Source organism: Delphinus delphis, chromosome 5 (genome assembly GCF_949987515.2).
Source record: "Delphinus delphis chromosome 5, mDelDel1.2, whole genome shotgun sequence".
NCBI classification, from domain to species: Eukaryota; Metazoa; Chordata; class Mammalia; order Artiodactyla; family Delphinidae; genus Delphinus; species Delphinus delphis.
In genome coordinates this window covers 29392119-29415958 of record NC_082687.1, presented here as the reverse complement: position 1 = coordinate 29415958, position 23840 = coordinate 29392119, and the positions used below count along the sequence as shown (strand labels likewise).

The window sequence follows — 23840 nt, the reverse complement described above, 5'->3', positions numbered from 1 at the left end:
TATTTTAGAGAGAGGATGTTGGGCCTATCAACCCCAGGGTGGGGAGGAAGGAGAGGAGAGTATAATTGCTTCTATGGCCATTTTCATATTACCAACAACCCTTAGCCTTTTTCAATAACAGGCTATTCTCCCAAATTAACTAGAAGACACACCCCTTGAAGCGCTGTGTCTCCTCCATCACTGTGTCCCGTGACTACACACAGACAGGCACCTGGCAACCTTCTGAGGATGACTGGCTCTCTAACAAGTAAGGGCGGCTGAAGCATTGTGAAGTGCTTGATAACTGCACAGATGTCCACTGGTAAAAGCCAGATGCATTCATGGAAATGGAGCAAAAGGAAACAGAAATATGGCGAAAGACGAAAACAAAAACCCAGCAGAGCGACAAAGCCATAATAATCATGGCTCACCTGGGGATTTGGCCGTAGAGTAGGCCCTGGAGTAGTGGCCACCCCTCTTTACTGGACACATTCAGTATAAACAAAGGAGACAGTAAGGAGAGTGGTTATTCAGCAGGTCTAAATGTGTACACAAAAAGAAGGGCAAAACAACCTGACCTAGAGAAAGTGGGATAGGTGCTGAAGAAGCAGCAGCAGAAAAGTAGAACACCCCCCAAGTTCAGTATTTTATAAAAAGGCTGATGCTTCAGACTGTTTTTGTTAATACTACTTGCACATGTTCTAGATTTACCACATGTAAAATCACCGTTTTTTCACAATCCTTTCCTTAATGGGAAATGATATCAGCAAAATTATAACTACTAGAAGCGAGCCTTACAGAATCAATATATAAAGATTTAGGGGATATTTTAATTCTTTAAAAATGTCAAAAGCTGTCAAAATTATGACAAATCTATAGGCTCAAGATCTGAAAGAAACTTAGAGGTAAGTCTGACTCTGAAATAAGCAGTGCTACTTTCTAACAATAATCATTGCTCCTATTAAATTGCTCGATGGTGGAAAAGCCTGTGGAAACTTATCAAGTAAATACACTGCTGTTAGGCGTTTATGTTTTAAACCAATAAGATAAGGAAATATCCACAATCTTATAGCACAAAATTAAAAATGCAGCACACAGTGGTCAAAATGTGAAACAATTCTACGTAAATACCAGAAGAATCTAGATAAGACTGTTCTTGAGAAAATGTGTCAGAACAAAACCAAGTGTTAGGACACGTATTATAACTTTGAGAAACAAACGTAAACTTCTGGATTTAAAAATCATGTCATGTATATGTCATTCTGGAACCTGGCTGCATACAAGGATGGGAATGACTACTAATTCATATTAAAGAAAACTGAAGAATGATCTGCTCTTTTTGTGACTATCCATTTCCTTTTCCCTCTAACTACCTGAAGCTGGTGATTTGCTGCGTCGAGAAGGCCCAGGGCTCTTGGATCCAGAATACTTAACAGCTGAGGAGCGAGAATAAGATGACTTCAAGACGCGGCATTCTAGAAAGGAAGAAAAGTGCTTTAAGTAGATCTGGTTTTAATTCTAACCAAAGGAAAATCACAGATCACACGTTACAGTAGTTTACTGCCTAGAACCATTACCTGATCATCTTTCCCCTTAATGTTAAACAACTTTAATACACAGAGCAACTGTCCGGAAAGCACACCTGAGGTTACCTTAAATTAGGCTTCACACCTTGTGACTTACCTCATTGTTCCAGATGGAGTTCTTAATAAATACAGAAATCCTGATGTCCTAACTTGATACCCACAGCCTAATCTACACACATGCAACTTATCATTATTTTGGTCAGTAGCGTTGATAGGCAAAGGCTACAACAAAGAGTTCTCTCCAAGTCTCTGATAACGGTTTGAAAGGGTATAGGACTCTAATGTATGAACCCCTTACTGTCTTATTTTCCATCTGCCCAAAGCGTCAAAAATGAGGAAACTAGCTTTAAACAATAACTTTGGTCTTTCCATAAATTGCCAAATAAATTAGCATGTAAAGAACCAGAGCTAATTAAACAGCTTAAATAATCACTTCTAATTTGAACAATTAAGAACCTGGTTTTTGGAGTCATGCAGATTTGGGATGAATCATGGATGTGACTTTGCTAACTGGTGGACCTTGGTTAGCTCTAAGTCTCAGTTTTTTCCCCTATGAAACTGGGATGAAAATAAATCTGCTTCACAGGCTTCTTATAAGGATTCAATTAGATAACATATTGTCTGTAATTCACATTAAAATACTTCAATTTTCGCAGAAAGATTAAAATGTGGGTTGGTTTTAATCTATACCCCAGGGGCAATAAATTAACAAGGGAAGTACACTAATCAGGAAAATACACACCAGGGAGGTGAGTTAGCATTTGAAAGACTCTAATCAGAACCTTACTCAGAGGGGGCTGCAGCAATAGCAGCTTAGTTAATTAGCAGCATGGATGGTAGAAAGTACTCCACTGCTGGAAGGAGTGGTGTGTGGGTTAGTGAGAACTTCCTAAAGGCACCGCCACTCCCTTATGAGCAGGATGGGTAAATCTAGAAAGCCCAGAACTTCAGAACTACCCCCAGGGTAGGAATCTGAGCCAGTCCTGCACCCAGCTCATTAATGGAGGGTTCTGTTCCTTGACTAAGACCGGCTTAGTTGAATTCTATGGATTTTGAACTGATTTTTAATGTAAGATGTTGTCAGCAGTGTAAAAGGACAGAGCTGGGACTCATCAAGATTACAACACAAGTTAAATAACTGATTTTTTAAAATAAATCTTTGCCTCCTGAACCCTACCAGGACCCTGTGGGGCTCCTGGGCACAGAAGCCTTTCTGTGTTCCCCGTTTCTTTCTTTTCTTTCTTTCTTTCTTTCCCTCTCTCCCTCCCTCCCCCACCTCCCTCCCTCCTTCCTTCCTTTCTTTCTCTTTCTTTCTTCCTTCTTTCCTTCCTTCCTTCCTTCTCTCTCTCTCTCTCTTTCTTTCTTTCCATCTTTATTGGAGTATAATTGCCCCACAATGATGTGTTAGCTTCTGCTTTATAACAAAACGAATCAACCATACATATACATGTATCCAAAGATATGTTCCCCGTTTCTTGGAGGGAATAGACTCCAGCTTCCATGACTTCCCCTGAGTTCCAAAGGGCAGGTTCAAACAGTTGCTAATCAGGGAAGGGAGGGGATGCAGAGACAAGGGAGGAACAGCCGAGAAACAAAATAGCGCAGCCTTGGGAAAGGGTCCTGGTTCCCCCTCAAGGGATACACATAACAATATCTTTGAGCTCTTTCCAGAACGAAAACCCTCAATAAATGGAAGAAGTCAGCAATCTTCATTCCAGAGAAAACCACCTGAGGCCAGATTAAAGGAACCAGAAAAATTCATCCGAAGACTAGTGAGACCAGATTAAAGGAGTGCAGACCCTGCACGCAACACCCAGATCCTTATCAGCAACCCTGCCCTTGAACCATTGCTATAAAACTCCTCACCAAATCCCCCTGGGTAGGGACACACAGTTTTTCAGGGAAGGAACCCACTGTGTCCCCCTCTGCCTGGCAAAGCAATAAAGCTGTTCTTTTCTACTTCACCCAAAATTCTGTCTCCGTGATTTGATTCGGCACCGGTGCACAGAGGCTGAGCTTTCAGCATCACTCCTAGTAAATGCACTTGTGGCAGAATTACGTCTGAGACTTGCTTTCATCATAAAATTTCATGACCTAATGGTGGTGATATAATAATAACATTAACAGCAACAACAGGGATAGCACATACTGTGTAATGGGCACACTTCCAACTGCTTTACACATATGAACTCATTTAATCCTCATCAAATTTTATGAAAAAGCCACTTTTACTATCCCCAGTTTGCAGAAGGTTAAGTAGGGATCAAGAGGGAAGAAATCAGTAGCTTTCACCCACTTCTAATTATTGGAGTTCTTTGGTAGCCAAAACAACAAAAAACTATGAACAATTCAAATAGCTTAGGTAAATTTACAACATACGTGTAAAAGCCCTGAGGACAATGCCTAGTACATATATAGTAAGTGCTCAATAAATGTTTTATTGCTGTTGTTGCCACCCAAATTAACTTTATAACCTGGAGTATAGTATTATTGAGTTTCAGTGTCTCAGCTTTCAAAATGACTCATATTGACATCAAAGAAATATTATGAAATGAAATTAAGCTACAGTCAAAAAAGATGTAGGGGCTTCCCTGGTGGCGCAGTGGTTGAGAGTCCACCTGCCGATGCAGGGGACGCAGGTTTGTGCCCTGGTCCGGGAGGATCCCACATGCCGCGGAGCGGCTGGGCCCGTGAGCCATGGCCACTGGGCCTGCGTGTCCAGAGCCTGTGCTCCACAACGGGAGAGGTCACAACAGTGAGAGGCCCGCGTACCGCAAAAAAAAAAAAAAAAAAAAAGAAGATGTAAAATACAGATGATATGTAAATGCACGTTTTTCAGTAAACCCATGAGAACAGGGGAGAGCATTAGCATAGTTAGCATTGGCAATTCTTTATGGACTTTCCAGTGGCATTACTAATCTAAAGCAGGGCCACTACAACAGAGTATAAGACAGTACAGAAACGCCCAAGAAATTCGGCAGCAGTGGAAAAAAAAATGATAAGAGTAGATAAATGAGCCCCAAGCACAAAGTAGGTAAATCGCCCCAAGGTAAGTGACACAGTGTAACAGGAAAGAATTACACAAGGAAGTTTGATACCACAGAATGTATCATCTTGAATTTTAAAAAGTCTATTTAAAAAGTCTATTTATTTGGTGGTACGTTTCTGTAATTTTGGACTGTCGGAACCACTACAACTGGAAAGGGTTTACCACCAGTTTAATTTTTGAAAAGTCAACTTTCCTCATTTGTGAAATTAAAGAGTGGGACTGAATCTCCAACATCCCTCTCTTCTCTGTGAAATGTTATGTCTGTATGATTTTATCTCATTTAAAGACGAAGCTGACTTTACTATCAGCTAAGATAATCACTAATACTGCAACAGGTTCAAATTAGTTCCAGACAAGAGATTAGAACAATATTCCCAGGATCAAAATCATCTGAAATCACTGAGGTTATTGTTAAATAGTTGAAAACTCCATTTTTTGGCTAAAATTAAGAGAAAGTGATTTTCTTATCCCATCAATGAAAATAGCTTTATTTTTCCTGCATCTATAAACAATGCATGCTATTTTTTTTTTAAGTTGCGAACAGAGCAATGAGATAAAAAGAAACCGGAGATAATCACTATTAACAACTTACTATCCTTTTATGTATCTCTTTATGGACATGGAAAATGTATAATGAACTGTTTCAGGTTCAACACTATCCATACATTTAAGGCGGCATAGCCAGGCACCATTCTGGAAGAAGGCAGGAAATTCACTTCAGAGGCAAAACAATGCAGTAAAAAGAGATGGAACCAACTTGCTAAAAAATGAAAACTATTTCACTTGAATTAGGGTTTTTTGTTTTTTGCAACTAGGTAAATACCTTCATGTTATTTTCTACTTTCATTAATTCAAAAAGAGTACCGCCAATGCCATCTTTCTTCAACACACCAGACCACTTAACGTGCACCAAGTGAGAATCCCAAGCCTCCATTTCAGGGTTACAAAGATGGTCAATGAATTGCCTTACCACTGTGATCCAGGACAAAGTCATCTTGGGCGTAACGGAATTTTTCAGGTCCACATGCAATAAAAACATCATCATCACCAAAAAAGTCTTGCAGACAAGTAACCTAAAAAAAAAAAAAAATCATGTCCAAGAAACATTAGAAGTGAAACAAAAGTCAGCAAAATTAAATATATTTTCTAGCCTCACCTATAATACTGACTCAGAATGAAAAACTATTTAATCGCACACATTTCCAAGCATTTCACCCTCCACAGAGCACTTCCACACAATGTCTCCTGACCGACCTCAGAACAACAAAACGAGGGGCTCCTAGCTGGCATCAAAGTTCCTGTTTACAGGTGAAGTCAAGGGCATCCACAGGAGGCTCAGTGATGTATTCCAGGTTTCCCATTAACAGGTGGCAAAGGTGGGGCTGATGGAGGTCTCTGCTCCCAGTTTACTGGTCTACCCTTCTCTCCTAGCAACTCTATGTCCCAGCCGTGTCACCTTGGGCATGACCTTTCTGTACCTTTGGTATATTGCGCCTTAGGTTGTCCTAAGGATTAATATATGGAAACCGCTTGGAATGGGTGCCAGGCATATAGGTACTCAATGTGCTAATACTCACCTTCACCACCACCACCATCATTAAGATCAGAGGAAGACCTGCCATGAGGCTAATGATGGCCCTTCCAAGGCCCTGTACCTAAACGTAGTCTTAATTTCATATTCTTTTTTCACCCCGCCCTCCCCAATACTGTATCAGTGTCAGATCCCACAGAACCTGGACCCACCCCAGGGAGCACATTCATCCCTTCATCCCGGTGGTGACAAGAAGAACCATCTTCCAGGACTTTGGATATAAACAGGCTCCAATTTTACCTGGTTTTTTAATGGGATGTATGATAAGATTTCTTTTTAAAAAAGTACTCCTCTCCCAATAATAATGCAGTTAAAAAAAAAATCAGTGCTCTATTACTTGAAAGGATTGAGAACCTCAGTAATTCCTTAAGTCTTCCTGATCACTATTTAGCTTTTTATTGAAAAAAAAAATCTCACTCTAGAGTTAGAAAAAAATGCTCCAGAGAGAAGGTAGTGAACTATACACAATAAGTGGAACAGGCGTGGAAACTGCTCCAGTCCCTCATCAAGCAAGATGTGGCTTCTGTACTTCATTAAAACTCAGCTAGGTCACAGTGTTTTTAAGGCGTGTTTTAGTCAGTTTGGGCTGCTATAACAAATTACCATAGACGGGGTGGCTTAAATGACAGAAACTTATTTCTCACAGTTCCGGAGGCTGGAAGTCTGAGATCAGGGTGCCGGCATGGTTGGGTTCTGGTGAGAACCCTCTTCCTGGTTTCATCACATGGAAGCGGGGGGACAACACAGGAGGAAGCCAGCTCTCTCCTGTCTCTTCTTATAAGGGCACTAATCCCATCATGGGGGCTCCACCCTCACAACCTCATGCAACCCTACTTATATCCCAAAGGCCCCACCTCTTAATAGCATCACATTGAAACCAAGCAGGACCCTGTAGGGCTCCTGGGCACAGATGCCTTTCTGTCCCCCATTTTCTTGTTTGTAGGGAACAGACTCCAGCCTCCATGACCTTCTCTGAGTTCCAAAGGGCAGATCTGAACAGATGCTAATCAAGGGAGGAGCACCCAAAAAACCACCAGAGGCCAGATTAAAGGAACCAGAGAAGCTCATCAAGAAATTACCCGAGATCAGAGTAAAGGAGCACAGGCCCTGCACACCCTGATCTTATCAGCAACCCCACCCTTGAACTACTGTTATAAAACTCCACATCAAATCCTCCCAGGTGGGGACACACAGTTTTTCGGGGCAGGACCCCACTGCGTCCCCCTTTGCCTGGCAAAGCAATAAAGCTATCCTTTTCTACTTCACCCAAAACTCTGTCTCTGAGATTTGATTCGGTGCCGGTGTACAGAGGCCGAGCTTTCGGCATCAATACTGGGGATTAGGGTTCCAAGATATGAATTTTGGGGAGACACAAACCTGCAGTTCACAATAGAAGAATAAAACTTTTCACCATTCCTGTGAAAACTGTTTCTCCTCACCTCAGGTGGCGATCACACGTACCCCTTCACCCTGGCTAGGGTCCTGGGAGTCATTCCTTCCTCCCTTCTTCACCAATCCCTCACATCATTTCTCCTTCCTACCCGGCTCCCAAATATTTCTATCCCTACTCCTTGGTTCAGCTTTCACTTCCTCTTGCCTGGGCGCCTGCCACTGCCTAGTAACAGGCTTTCTAACTCCAGTCTTTACTGCTCCCCTCCTTCCAGTCATCACTGTTCTCACAGGTGTGCAAATAAATGAAGACCCTGTGGGCACATGCAGTCTCTTAAGGTGCCAGGCTGCCCGCACCATTCACAGTGCTCACCGACCTCCTTCACAGGGCACACAAGACTGACCCAGCCTGAGCCTCCAACCTTGTCTTTGCCATTTCATCTGCACACCTGTTCCTCAGCCACATCATGACTTCTCTGGGTTCCCTACCTGTATGGTGCTGGTGCTTCTTTTTTGTTAAACAGCGTTACTGAAACATAATTCACAAACCATACGATTCAGCACAGAATTCAATAGTTTTGGGTATAGTCAGAGTTCTGCAACCATCACTACAATCTACCTGAGAATATTGTCATCATCTAAAAAGAAACCCCAGGCCCATTACCGTTCACTCCTCATGCCCCCACCTTCTCACTCCTAAGCACCCATAATCTACATTCTGATTCTATGGATTTGCCGATTCTGGACGTTTCATATAAATCAAATCATACAATGTGTAGCATTCTGCAACTGGCTTCTTTCACTGAGCATGTTTTTAAGGTGCATACGTGTTGTAGCACATATTAGTACTTCATTCCTTTCTGTGGCTGAGTAATATGCGGTTGTATGGATATATACCCCATTTTGTTTATTCATTCGTCAGTTAACGGACATTTGAGTAATTTCTACTTCAGTGTTGGTTCTTACTACTACATTTTTCCCCATGCTGTTTCTCAGCCTGAAGTGGTCTTTCTGACCACTCTTTGGTGCTGTGACCTCCAGGTAGGCAATGATATTTCTGATTCATCATTCCCTAGGGTCTAGGAGAATTCTGGCTTTGGTGGATGCTTAATACATGTTTGTTGAGTGGACTGTGGCTTGGTATGGAGCTGCTCCTATTGGAATTGAGTTCTCAGACACAGAGTACCTTCTCTGGGGTGAGTGGTGTCACAGATGCAATCTCCACTGCCATCTCCACCATCATCACTTAATGTAAGACTTACAGAATTTAGGCATCACTCAACCTCTCAGAATTGTCTCTCTGTGTTGCATATGTGTTACCTCATTAATCCCTACAACATCCCTGAGGTTGATAGTATTAACACTCCTCATTTACAAACAAGAAAACGGATCTAGAGTGACCAACCTGCCCCCACACAGGTAATGAACACGAGCACAGGAATTTAGACACAGGTCCTCCATATCTATATCTCTGCTTTAAACTTAACACCATGGTGTCATGTACACACTGCTAATATTTAAAATGGATAACCAAAAAGTACCTACTGTATAGCACAGGGAACTCTGCTCGATATTATGCAACTAAATGAGAAAATAATTTGAAACAGAATAGATACATGTATAACAACCACTTTGCTGTACACCTGAAACTATCACAACATTGTTAATCAACTATAGTCCAATATAAGATAAAAAGTTAAAATAAATAAATAAATAAACTTCACACCATGGTGCCTCCCCTTATGTGGAATCCCGGAGTTCATCTTTCTACTTTTATCTCTCTCTTTTTTTTTTTTGCCAAGCTGCACAGCATGCAGGATCTAACCCCAACCAGGGGTCGAAACCCATGCCCCCTGCAGTGGGAGTGCAGAGTCTTAACCACTGGACCACCAGGGAAGTCCCTTTCTACTTTTATAGTTCTTACCACATTCCACCTTGCTTTATAGTCATTTATGTCTCTCATATCTCCCACTATTTTGTTTTTCACACACATACATTTAATAAATGGTTCTTAAATGGAACTGAATCCAGTTTTACTTTCTTGGCCAAATAAAAGATATCTACCAAAGTTTAATCCATGTTTTAAAAAATCAACATTTCATTTGTTTTTGTAATCAATTTAGCATGAAAAAATGACATCTGAATTTTCTAAAATATACCTGTATGAATGTCTGTTTGAAAAGTCAATTAATTTTTAATTGATTTTATTAAAAGAAAACATTTCATCTGGCACTAAATTAGCTGGTATTTGAGTAGAATAAATGCCAAAGTAAATACTTAAGTTGCCTATTATGTGGAATAAAGGTATTTATCAAGTCTAAGGAATATAACAGATCAAAAGGTGGTTTATTCCCCCTCCCCCAGCAGTTCTGTTTATTGATAGTTCTTCCTAACCAACTGTTTAATGATTTCACCTGTCAGTATAAGTTTGGCTTTCCAAACATAGTTTGCATAAGATGTCTGCATCCCTTTAATTCAGATTCTAGCCATTAAGTACATATCTGGTTAAACAGTTAACCAAATTATATAATTAGTAATTGGTTCAGATTACTTCAAATAAGTCACCACTACTCTCAAGAAACGATAGCTGTCATATAAATAAATGATAAACTGACATAAGCAAACATGCATTTTGGCTAATTTTATTTTATTAACGTCTACTCAGGATACCAACATACCTCATAAAATATTAAACAACTCCCGTTTTCATTCATTCAACAAATTTGTACTGAGAACTTATGTGCCAGGCACCATGCTAGGTGCTACAAGAAACATCAATAAAACAAAACGAAACAAACAACAACAAAAAACAGAGCGAGAAAGAAATCCTTGCCCTCATGAAGCCAGTGTGAGTTGACACAGGATAAAAATGCATAAGTAAATGTATGCAATGTCAAAAGGTGATAAGTGCTACAGAGAAAGAAAACAAGGATGGGGAATAGTGAATGCAGGGCATGGGTGCTGCAATACTAAACAGCTTCACTGCAAAGGTAACATTTGAACAAAATATTAAGAGAGGTAAGGGAGAAGCTGCATGAATGTCTAGGGATGGAGGTGGGAGGGCAGTGTTCCAGGAAACAGAAGAGAATATTCAAAAGCCTTGGCATGGTCATGGGAAACAGTCCTGGAGCACAGTTAGAGGGGGAACAGTCATTGCAGGAGAGCAGGTCAGCAAGGTGACGGAGGCAAGCAGATGGGGTAGGGCTTTGTCAGCTGCCGGTCAGGACTTTGGCTTTCCTCTGGGTGAGATGGGAAACCACTAGAGGCTTTGGAGCAGAGGACCGCATAACATGACTTACTTTGAACAGGATACACGGCGCTCAGACTAAACTCCAAAAGGGCAAGGACAGATGGCAGCATAGTTGGAGGCTATTGCTACTCAGGCAATGAGAGTGGCCTGTGCCAGGAGTGGATGGAATGAGAAGGCTATGGGGACCTGAGAGAAGAGAGAAGAATGTGATGGCTCAGGGTTTGTGGCCTGATCCACTAAAAGGATGGGCCTGCCATTAACTCTCATGGAAGAGTACAAGGTAATGGGCAAGGTTGGTGGTGGAGAGGATGCCCACGAATTTAGATTTGGCATGTGAACTGCGAAATGCCTATTAAACATCCAGGTGGAGGTGCTGGGTGGAAAGTGGGATATAAACAAATCTGAATTTCATGAGAGAGATCTAGCCTGGAGATACAAATTTGGGACTCACCAGCATAGGAATGGTATTTAAAATCTTGAGCTCAATGACAGCAATTAATGCACAGAGGGAAGCAGTCTAAGCCCTGAGCTCCAAAACCCAGCAACTTTACAAGGTCAGGGAGAAGAAGCAAAAACAGCGAAGAAGACTGAAAGGGAACAGTCAATGAGGGAGGAAGGAAAGCGAGTGCTTGTAGTTTGCTGGAAACCAAGCTAAGAAAGTGTTTCAAGGAGGAGGAGCAATCAGCTGAGTCAATGTTACTGACGGGCCATGTAAGATGAAGACTGAGAAGTGACCACTGAATTGAGCAACAAGGAGATCGCTGGTCCTGAAGATCAGAAGTAGTTTTGGTGCAGTGGTTGAAAAGAAAGTCTACTTGCAGCACCTTTAACAGAGGACAGGAGAAGAACTGGAGACAGTGAATGCAGACAACTTTTTCAGGGAGCTGCAACTGGAAAAGTGGAGCAGAGGAGTGGGGAGGCGACAGAAGGAAGCAGGGAGTCCATGGTCAAGAGAGCTTGTTTTCAAGATGAGAGAGATAACACAAGTTACTACGCTGTTGAAACGATCTAGTAGGACAAAAATGGTGAGGCAAGAAAGGGAATTGCTAGAGCTGCATCCCTTTGTGAGAGGGCATGGGATCAGTGTGCAGGTGGAAGGGCTCGACTTGCATGAGACTATGGTCAGTCTTTGGCAATAAAGAGAACCAGGTGGAAGCTGCTAGGTGGGGACATGTGGTGGGGGTGGGAGAGCTGGTGGATTGCTTCCTGCTTCACTGAGAAAGCTTGAAGCAAAGTCATCAGCTCAAAGTGAGGCAGGGGCCAGGAGTGGGGGAAGGAGGAAGTACAGCAGACTTGTGGAGAAAAAAAAAGGTGTTGGAATTGCAACCTGTGATTGTGGGGAGAATGAATGGGGAGGGAAATATGACATGCCTGCAGGCAGCAACAGGGGCACATTCAGGGTCCCACAGCCTGCATAACAGACATTCTTGCTTCTAAAACTAGAAAGCAGCTACCCAGCCAATACAGTGTTTTAGAAAAATCAAACCGTTTTAAGCTGGAATTGTTACCGTTTCATGGGGTTGCACCTGACCGGTCAATAGAAGAAAATCGATAGGAACACAGATGATGCAAAAACCTAGATTCCACCGATAATGAGTAAATAAGGAATGAATGGGAACTTCTCTCCCACTGCTGCTGCTGATTTAAAATACAAGTCTCTGTTCATATTTTTCACAGTGTAAACATGGACTGTTATGCACTGTCATTACTATGTTTAACTAAACCGTAAACCTAAAACACGCTAGAAACAGAACGCCAGCAGGCAGAGATGCAAGTTGATGAGCATGATTAAAGGTGAGCTAAAAAACTAACAGGCACAGAAGAATGAGCAGATTTCAGTTCTGTTTCTACTTTCATTGTACAGGATAACTCACTTATGGTATTGTTTAAACTACAGATGTCCATGCAGGAAGCAATGGCTCAGCACAAGCTTTGCTGGGAGCAGAGGACCACCGTGCTGCACCTCCTCCCTTTCATACAGGTGGGACCTTGAGGAGATATTTAACCTCTCGGAGGCTCATTTCTCTGTCCACAAAACAGGCAGCAGACCAGTTTCATTTCGTCTTTAAGGGAAAAATGTGATAGTACGTGAAAGGAGCTGGTACATGTTATTTCTTCATTTTCATTAATTCACGGCCTCAAATGTTTTTTTAAAAATTTAACTTAATGGATAATCTTTTCTTTAAGTATACACAGAAAAATAATACGTGCTTTCCTACAAATTCAATAAATTAGATATTTTCTGAGAAAAAGAAATCACTGACAACTTGGAAAGCTGCCACTGATCGTCTTCACTTGTGGAAAAATCACTGCCTCCCAAATTCAGATATCTTAAGCTCCCAGAAGTTCTACACAAAAATGTGATTCATGTAATATACGATAAACACATATAGGTATACATATGACATGTAAAATATATATAAATGTTTATATGCACATATTAAAAAATGTTTCTCCCAACAGCTCCCTAGAATAATTACAAACGAGGAAAATTAACTTAAATGTAATAAATCAAAGCAAAGCATTGGCTTATATCTATGTATGTAAGCTATACCTATAAATGTCAACATTTTTAGATAATATAAAGACAGAACTGTAAGCATAGCAATCTAATTTTATGCCAAAATTATATTTGTGTAATACTAGGCCTCCATGTAATGCAGTCATTACTTGCCCATGCTTAAATTTCACAAGCAAATGGGACCACATACTTAATTGTTCTTCATAGTGCCCCAAACTCAGTTGATACTTTTCAAAGTAAAACATCTGAGGGACCTCCCTGGTGGTCCACTGGGTAAGACTCCACGCTCCCATGCCGCAACTAAAGATCCCACGAGCTGCAGCTAAGACCCGGTGCAGCCTAAATAAATAAATATATATTTTTAAAATCTGATAAAATGCTCAGGGTCTGATGTAAGCTAAAATAACTCTCTCTCACCAATGGAAGCCACATTAGTTTACTACTGTACATTCAATCTAACATGAATCATGCCCCTACTATATGCCAGGCATAAACAAAAGACAAGAAGCACACAGTCTAGTGGTGGAGATGAACAAGAATAGTAGTAAGTACCATCAAAACGTTACAATAAGAGAATGCTGTAATAGAAGAACACCCAAAAGAAATAACCTGATGAAAAACAGCATCCCGTAAAATATTTAATACCTTTAGAATATTTCATATGTTTGGACACTTAGATAATTCTACCTTTCATAGCTTTTTTAAACATATTTCTTGTTCTTCAACTCTGGTGGTCTGTTTGCTCCTTTTATCATACATAGTTAAAACTGGCATTTAACACTGAGTTATGGGCCATGTCACTAAACCTGACTCAGAAAAAAACGTTATCAATACCTTGAATAATGTCTCAAAGTCATTCTTAACAGGGTGAGGAAAAGCGTATCAGTTTAGAAGACCTCTTACGGTTTGCTTCTAAATTCTTTTTCCATGCAAGAAGCTCCTCACGAATAATGGATGTTCTGCGGCTTACGAAAGCAAGCTACACACACGAGGGGAAAGTAATAATTCTGCTAAGGTACAAAATGAAAGCCATCAGCAGGCTCTAAGGGGGAAACATCAGACTGAGAAATAATGTATCTACAGGAGCATATCTGAGTTTTCCAAATGAATGTGGGCCATTTAAAAACAGTAATTTTTCTATCCTTCAGTCAACAGATTAATTAGATCAGGGTAAAAAGGTGGCAGCCATAATTCCAGTGCTAGTTCTTAATAGATTGCCCCAACCACTTTTTTTTTTCTTTCTCTTTTTGGTCTCTGTCAAAGGATACAGAAACAAAGGGCTTGAGGTCTGATAAAAATACTATGCATGTATTAGGAGCATAATAAACCTTTTCCTCCAAAGAAAAAAGGTGGAGGACACAGAGATGTCATCCTCCCTGGACACTTGCTTTCTGAACTACAGAAGGTCTCCATTTCCTGACCCCCTAGCACTCTGGAAATCTTGTGTTTCTTACCCTTTCCAGAGTTACAAAGGAGTTGTTGGTAAAGCAGGCTGGATTTCTCTAAGATCACTTCCTACTACAAAGTTGTATAGTCTTTTAGTTTCTAAGAAAAGCTTATTTATATTTTAGGACAATGCTTTCAGAAAAGTTAAGTGCATTTTTCTGTGAGAGAAACAAAGGAACGCTATTATAAGTGGGTAAACAGCAATGTCCATTTGGGATTTATTTCTGTTCGTTTCAGCTTCGCATTTCCTCAAAGAGATCGTCGTCAACGCAATCTTCACGCCCTCCAAATCCAGGTGTTTCCTTAATACTTACTCTGTAATTTGCCCAACATAGATACTATCATTGAGGCAATTGCCTGGTTTTTGCGCCTGGACCTCTTACCAGAGTGCGAGTTCCACGCATGTAGGATCATTGTCTTGGGCACCACCAGAATTCTAGCATAGTAGCAATACATAGCACCTAGCGTGTAGGATCTGTTCAGTAAATTTCTATGGAATTAATGAAATGCCCTGAGTCCCTCTTCTTCCAGGTAGCCCTCCCTAGAGGCTCTATCTCACACTCTTTGCATGAATTCTTATCAACCCGTTATCATGCAAGGTAGTCTTTGTTCCCAGATTTATGATGTTAGTTGTCTATGCCAACATAATCTATAAACTCTTTGACCACACCAGTCAAACCCTTAGCTCCCTATAGGAAGTATTCAGCAAATACTTGGTAATCAAATTTTGGCTCCAGATACCTTAAAATACTCATCTTAGATCATGTAAGCCCTTTCAGGAGTTAAACCTCATCATGATTTTAGAGTGATTTGAGAAAAACTGCTTATGAACTCTACTACTGCAACCACTTGGTAGAGGAAAGCATTTGCAATTAAACTTGCCATTTGGTGCCATTCAAAAATATTTGGGGTTCTATCAAATAAGGATCTCTTGAGATACTTTCGAAGCCTATTTTATGGAAAATCTCCAAGACCTGATAAAAATGCAAAACAAACATCACTGGATCTCAGTGAGAGACTAGTTTAAACTAACACCAACTTATCTAATTAGAGTCAGGGTCAAAAACTTAGCACCTGGGGTTTCCCTGGTGGCGCACTGGTTGAGAGTCCGCCTGCCGATGCAGGGGACACGGGTTCGTGCCCCGGTCCGGGAAGATCCCACATGCCGCGGAGTGGCTGGGTCCGTGAGCCATGGCCGCTGAGCCTGCGCGTCCGGAGCCTGTGCTCCGCAACGGGAGAGGCCACAACAGTGAGAGGCACGCGTACCACAAAAAAAAAAAAAAAAAAAAATCTTAGCACCTTTGAAATGTCTACCTTTTGGAGCAAGGATCGCACTTTATCAAAGGAATAATGGCATGATGGATATCAGAAGTAAAAAAATACATGTTGGAATTTATGGGTTTTCTTTCATTTTAACTGTGTGTGTATAGGAAAGAAAGAGGGAGAGAGAGAGAGAGAACAAACGTCCACAGTTCCTGTTGAAATCAAATGCTTTCACTATCAGAGTTCAGCTTTGAAAGGTGGCCTCTACAGAAGAGTAGTTAGGCAGCAACATTTTTTTCTAGCTTACTTCTAAAGAGCATTTGAAGGAGCTCCAGAAAGAAAATCCAGTAAGTGGCTTATATCTGAAACTAAAATTATTATATAGGCCTTTAATGGAATTGCATCGATACCCTTGCTTTTGTTTTTTCCTAAGAAATGGTCACATTACAAGTCATAAACTGCCAAAAGAGAACTGCATTTTGAACCCCCCATAGACTATCGTAGCATAATTTTTCTATCATATAAACAAACAGAAACATAACTTCTTTTTAATATTTAAAAAATCCAAAGAACAATTTTAATATACAGTAAAGGATAAGCCTAATAATATAACTGCGTGAGCCATTACCTTCCTGTTTCTATTGCTAGCGGGGGACACTTTTTTTTTTTCCATACACTGCCCTTATAGATACTTGAAAGCTATAAATTCAGCAGACTGACTTCACCATAACTAGCATTATCCCAGACACACACCACTACCACTGCTACCACCACTCTTTTTTTTTCTTTTTTTTTTAACCAGTTCTATCTCTGGAATATAAGTTCTGTTTAAAATGAACAGGGAAATCACACCTGAAATAAAGAAATAAAATAAGTCACTTGGTTCTTCCAAAATGCTAGAAACAACAACCAGAAAAATAAATTCACAGGTCAGTCGGCAGGGGCTGGGATTCTCCCCATTTCTTTACCCTCTACCAAGAATACAATCAGCATAAACAGCCTGCTTTGTTCCCAGTAAATGCTGGCTAGCCTGCAGTCAGGGAAGGACTCCTTTCTACAACAAAAAAGAAAGCTACTTAGAATAGCAATGTTTTTCAGCTTCCCGTAAAACCATTCAGCCGGGCACCCACCAACCAAGTGGCTGCCATGGAAACAGAACTGAAGCTAAAAGATGACGGTACTTACAGTAAACGGCTTCTCAGCGGCATCTGCAGACAACTCTCTACATTTAGTTTGCTTTCATTTAAAAATACTGGACCTAACCTTCCTTTTCTCACTGTGGCCTCCCCATAATAATGATGATTCTCCAATCAAGACTAATCATAGAATCTTGAGGCCAAAGATTTGTTTCAGGAAGAAACCTTGAAAAGACCTTGAAAAATTCAGAGATAGTTAGCTAGGAAACGTTATTCTGGGAGGAGACACAATGATCACTCTTCCTATAAAGGAAATGATTTCTAAACTGACCCTCTGACTGCCCCCCACTGAGGGCTCCAGTCTTAATTCCTACAGGAAAAAGTTTCAAATCTACTCCAGAGCTTTCCACCAAGGGAAAGAGGCTGGAGCCAAATTTTAGAAGAATTCAGGTGAAAAAGTCAGAAGAAATTTATTAAACCAACCATCATAATTTTCCTCTAATTCTGAAGTGGGAGCCAAATGTTTTCAAGCAGATGTGACTAGAACTTTGCGTCAATGTTCCCTAGCACTCCGGCACCTTCCAACAATAAACAAACAATGAAATCATAAGTGTTACAGAAGAGGCAACTGAGAACCAAAATGAAGGTGGCAATTTTCTAATCCAAATTTTTCTGTTTCCAACAGAAAGCGAAAGGGAACAAGCACCCACGGCACACTCACCTACACACTGTACACCACGAATCTCTCATTTACACATCAAATTCATTGAACCCCCAGAACAACCCTGTGAAGTGGGAGTGATTTTTCCAATTTTACAAAAAAAGAAACAAAGGCTCAAAGAGGGTAAGTAACTCGATCAAGGTCACACAGCCAGTGAGGGAGGAGCTGAGATTTGAACTCTGCCTGTCTGACTTGGAATGTATCCTTTGTACTTGACCACACACTGTCTCCCTAAAGAAGAAAACAGTGTGATTTACAATCTATGAAAATGGCATAAGAGACTTTATAGAGATAAGTCAGAGAAGTTTTTATACTTGTCTAAAGCCCAAATAACCAGACCATTTTTCTATGTCATACTTTTATGAAGTAAATGAATGGCAAGTATGTAAGTGTATATCTAAGTTTTTTTTTTTTTTTTTAAGGATCAACTTCTAAGTAATGCCATAAGGTCAGTACAAGTTCGGGCCAACCTCCTATACTTTAGGGAATACTGAATATATTCTGAAATTGATATCTTCAAACAAACTGGCTAACTCTTACTAAAAACAAATTACAAGCACAAGTTGGAATCATATGGTTTTTAGAATAGGACTCCATTTGCTGCCAGACTGGAGATTCTTAGAGTATAATATGTAGTAAGAAATATTGTGACCTTTAAGATTTTAACATAAAGGCAAAACCTGCAACACTTCCCAGAAATTCATCCTCTGCACACAGTTTAGCATATGGTAAGCACATTCAGGTAGTAAAGACCCTTGGAATCAAGACTAAGAGAACCATTCGTGAAAGGGGTATGGAAAAACTTGGTCAGTTAATTCCATACTTATTCTGGAAAACACCAACCAACCATTCAGCACTATCAGAGCAAACACCATTACATGCTCTAATGTAGTAGGGCTATTTAGGTTTGTAGGAAAATCATCCCTATCTTTATTTTTTTAATAGTTTTTTTTTTTTTTTCCTTTTTTGGCTGTGCCCTGCGGCTTGTGGGATCTTAGTTCCTCAACAAGGGATAGAATCCAGACCCTCGGCAGTGAAAGCCCAGAGTCCTAATCACTGGACCGCCTAGGAATTCCCCTTATCTTTAAAAAACGAATCATATCTGTTTTTTTATGTTTCTTTCATCTCTTTTTAAAAATTAATTTATTTATTTGTTTTTATTTTTGGCTGTGTTGGGTCTTTGTTGCTGCGCGCGGGCTTTCTCTAGTTGCAGCGAGCGGGGGCTACTCTTCATTGCAGTGCATGGGCTTCTCATTGTCATGGCTTCTCTTGTTGCAGAGCACGGGCTCTAGGAGTGTGGGCTTCAGTAGTTGTGGCATGAGGGCTTCAGTAGTCGTGGCGCATGGGCTTAGTTGCTCCACGGCATGTGGGATCTTCCCGGACCAGGGATCGAACCCGTGTCCCCTGCATTGGCAGCCAGATTCTTAACCACTGCGCCACCAGGGAAGTCCTGTTTCTTTTATCTTAATAAAGTTATTTTCCTCCTCCCTTGCCATCATGCTCTGAACCTTCACTTCTTGTATCAAAAGGACCACCCCAACTACTCTTCTAGCAGCCCCTCTGCCCACTTCTAATTCACTGTATTTAACGTTTGAGAGAGCTATCTTAGGTTTTGTGAACCAGTGTAAAGGAAGAGTAAACTGGGTGAGAATCAGAGGCTTTGTTTGGAAGGAAAGAAACTTTAGTGCCCAAATTTTACACCATCTAATGACAAAGTTCCCTTTGTATATTTTCCTAGTTTTAAGCTATGGTCCAGCCTGCCGAGTAGGCTAGAATTGAGTCCAGAATAAGTAGGCAGTTCTGTGTTGCAGAAACCTTAAGATGTTGCTTTCTACAGCTACACCTATTTTCACCATGACAAGGAATCAAAATTTTCCTTTTCAAACCAACATCAATCCTACATGAAAAGCAATGAGAAAATATTTTCCAACACAGTCTTCTTAGCAGAGGGAAGTCTCACTTTTACAGCCGAGAAATCCTCTGAATAAGTTATATGCCTGGGGCTATTTAGAAATGGAAAGCATGGCATCCGTTTGAATCATTTAGGGCAACGCTTTTTAAAGGAAAGCGATATTGGCAGAGGCAAATACCACAATTAGATTTTCCTGTTTAAAAGGCACCTGTTCCTGAAACACAGCCAAGACTTGTTACACTAACATATACATAACTGATTTGCAAGTTGTTAGAACAAGTCCTTAGTTTAGGAGGACTTACAGCAAGATAGCAGCAGTCAGAGTCATCAGTTTATCAAAGATACAAACTCCCACAGAAGAGTTGTATGTATTGACTGTGCACCGCTACTCCCATTTGTGTGAAACTTTAGAATGAAGGTAGAAAAATCTTTTTGTTACTTTTTCATTTTAAGGTAATTGAATATATTTAGGACCAAAGAGTAATGTCCAGCCCCCAGAGTTAACAAATGTTATTTGGTCATGTTGGCCTCAGATCCCTTTAATATATGGAAGTAAAACATAACTTAAAATCTCTTTTGTTCCTGGTCCCAAGCCCCAACCCCCTCCCTCTTGCCTGCCTTTCTTCTCCACCACCCCAGGAAAATATTATGACGTATTTAGCCTGGGTCCTTCCAAGCCATGGTTTTAGACTTTGTATCATAGACAACCAGCAATATTGTTCAGTATGCTGTAAAAACTTTATATAAGTTATAGCATACTAAATACATCATCCTGCAATTTGCTTTTTTCACCCGGTATTGATTTTAAAATGTAGCCAGGCCTTAGTTTTTCTTATTCTTTTTTTTTTTTTTAGCTCATTAATCCTTTCCTAAAGTTTTTGTTTTTAAAAGATTATCATTGTACCATTTAACATTACCATTTTTGATTGCAAAGATAAATTGTACATACCCTCAAAACTTTCAGATAAATGCCTATTTTCTCAGACTATTCATTTCAGTTTATATATTATAACCATTAGGGTAACCAAGTAAGTTCCCAGATAGAATAACAGATGTGTGAGTCAATTCCTTCTTTGCCCACAGACTTCATCTCCAACTATGAGAAAGGAATGTGCAGCAAATGCTTGACATTTAGGTCTAGAGACTTAGGCATAACTGTTATTCCAAGAACAGGGTTTCTTGACACCAAAAGAGTATAAACTCTGGAAAAAAGAATTTTTAAATTACTAAAACTTAAAATTATTCATGACAGGGCTATATCTAAGCTTTCAGAAAAGAAAAGTCTGCAAGATGACTTAAAACTACTAATTCATAGGAATAGATCCTTCCAAAAGACAAAGCAAAGGAAGAAAAAAACAAAATCATATGTCAGATTTATTGTACACTATAACACAAGACAGGTTTTAAAGGCACAGGAAACTTCTGTTTCACAGGGAATGCATAAAAGGAATCCCTCCCTGAAGAGTTCCATAAGCTGGGAAATACTGATGAACTGTATGCATGTAGAACTTCTTATCTTTTTCTTGCATCCAGAGATGATATTCTTTCAAAGAAACATCTTTGTATTTTTTTGCAAATCTCCGGGGGTGTCAGTTAAACTGGGACTGGGACCAGCGAGTAAGGGAAGTTGTCTGTAAGCATTTATCATCAAGTTATATGGCTTGCATGGGGAGCCAGCTGTCTTAAATAACCATCCCCTCCCTGGGGCCACAAGTCTGGGCAAGAATGCTACTCATGTCAGAAACTCATGTCATGAGATTAGATTTGAATGGAAAAGCAAAGGGAACGTGGTCTCTTTTCTCCATCTGGGATTGATTATTCCCTTCCCAACAAGGAGACTGTTATTTAGCCTGAAAAGAAGAGCCTCCTTCCTTCTGGGCCATTTTCCAATCCATCGTGGCACCTGAATGACTTAAAGAATACCCTGCCACAGCACGGCTTTAAGGCCGCTCAGCCTCTCTCCAGGAAGACGTTTTGGAACATTATTTCTCCATCAATATCAACAGAAGTTACCCTTAAATTCTTGTGGTGTGGCAAGGTACCTTGGAAACCTAAGCAGGTGGCTGAGGCCAGATGGAATATCAAGATGGGGGCTTAGGTAGGTCGGCATGAGCTTGGAGCAGCAAGGAGGATGGGGAAAACACCTGGCACCTGGAGACTGTGTCTATCTTTCTCCATATTGTACCCAGAGCACCAGCGCCATGCCTGAGTGTAGACACACAGGGAATATTTATCCAGTGAATGAGAGGATGAGCAGCACAGAGGCAGGGGCTCCAGGTTCAGCAGCTCATAGCATTAGACTCACGGGGGTGGGGGGGGCAGCTTTTACTACTACATCATGGTGATGGCCATGGACCACCAGGGGGCTTAGAAAACAGACATGATCAGAAGGGGAGAGGGTGGCATGACTGCACAGTAGTAATAATTTGAACACCAGCAGGATCCCAAATGTAAGTAAATGTTATCACCACAATAAACCCCACCCACCTATCCCCTACCACCATAGCTGTTTGGCTCTATCAACTTAAAAGACTTGAATGGAACATTCCCAGCTTACAGTCAGGACAAAGATAACTGGGACCCCATGTAGACCCCAGTATCAGGAGCCCTGCAGACAGGAAGAGTATGCTCAGAGAACAGGGAAGGAGCTAAGGAGGGAACAGGCAGGAATACTTCCACTTACTAAAACATAAAGACATGTGAGAACGGGTTACGGTAATCATTCTACATGTAGGACAGCAAATGATTTAAATATAGACAAACTATATATTAAATTCATTTGGTGATTTTTTTTTTTTTTTTTTTTTTTTTTTTTTTTTTTTGCGGTACGCGGGCCTCTCACTGTTGTGGCCTCTCCCGTTGCAGAGCACAGGCTCTGGACGCGCAGGCTCAGTGGCCATGGCTCACGGGCCCAGCCGCTCCGTGGCATGTGGGATCCTCCCGGACCGGGGCATGAACCCGCGTCCCTTGCATCGGCAGGCAGACTCTCAACCACTGCGCCACCAGGGAAGCCCCATTCGGTGATATTTTAAAAAACTAAATATGAAACCTTCACTAATGTGAGGTCTAGGCCAACTAGCCCACAAAGTCTGCACCAGCACCTCTACAGGCTGGTGACAAGTCCTGGCAGGGGACCGAGGACGATTCCTTCTTCACGGTCTGGTTGGTAAAGGGCAGCCCTGTTCCTCATCTCCATTTCTCATGTGTTCTGCCTTGGTCTGGCTTGAGTCCCAATTCCTCATCATAGTGATACAGCTGACGTCTGAAGAACAGGGGCATGAATGGCGCAGGTCCACTTATACGCGGATTTTTTTCAATAAATACTACAGAACTACTACATGATCCGTGGTTGGTTGAACCTCAGATGTGGAACTGTGGATGTGCAGGGCTGACTGTGGGACTTCAGCATCGGTGGACTCTAATATCCACAGCGGGTTCTGGAGCCAGTCTCCCCTCGGGTACTGAGGGATGACCTTACTCTTCTCACTCCCCTCCTACTACAGGAAAAGAACCTTCTCACAGACCAAGACATTAGTTCCATCTTTAATATCCCATTTTGAAATGGCAGTTGCTGCTTTTGCACAGTATGTGGTGCTTTTCTTCATTCCTTCCTGAATAAATAGTACTCAGAGTGGCAGCCAGCACTCTCTCAGGGAACCATCTTTGGCTGAAATATTCCCAGGTTAAATAATCTCACCAACAGAGGAACCTGATGAACAAAACTTGGGATGTATTTTTTTTTTAAGTGCCATCTTCATTTTAAAAAACTATTTCAAGGGCTTCCCTGGTGGCGCAGTGGTTGAGAGTCCGCCTGCCGATTGAGGGGACACGGGTTCGTGCCCCGGTCCCGGAAGAGCCCACGTGCCGCGGAGCGGCTGGGCCTGTGAGCCATGGCCGCTGAGCCTGCGCGTCTGGAGCCTGTGCTCCGCAACGGGAGAGGCCACAACGGTGAGAGGCCCGCATACCGCAAAAAAAAAAAAAAAAAAACCTACTTCAA

General features: G+C 41.2%; 1 protein-coding gene across 4 annotated transcripts in view; it reads right to left on the bottom strand.

Moving 5' to 3' along the window:
* The window catches only part of DCLK2 (doublecortin like kinase 2), a 156738-nt gene that overhangs the window by 55882 nt on the left and 77016 nt on the right, over positions 1-23840 (bottom strand). For 2 of the 4 annotated variants that reach the window (XM_060012128.1, XM_060012129.1), the window contains exons 3-5: positions 5585-5687; positions 1353-1454; positions 411-461 (exon numbers count right to left, since the gene is read on the bottom strand). In XM_060012128.1, the coding sequence (XP_059868111.1) occupies positions 411-461; positions 1353-1454; positions 5585-5687 (256 nt within the window). The remainder of the gene's footprint in view (positions 1-410; positions 462-1352; positions 1455-5584; positions 5688-23840) is intronic. The other 2 variants (XM_060012130.1, XM_060012131.1) reach the window with 1 other exon arrangement.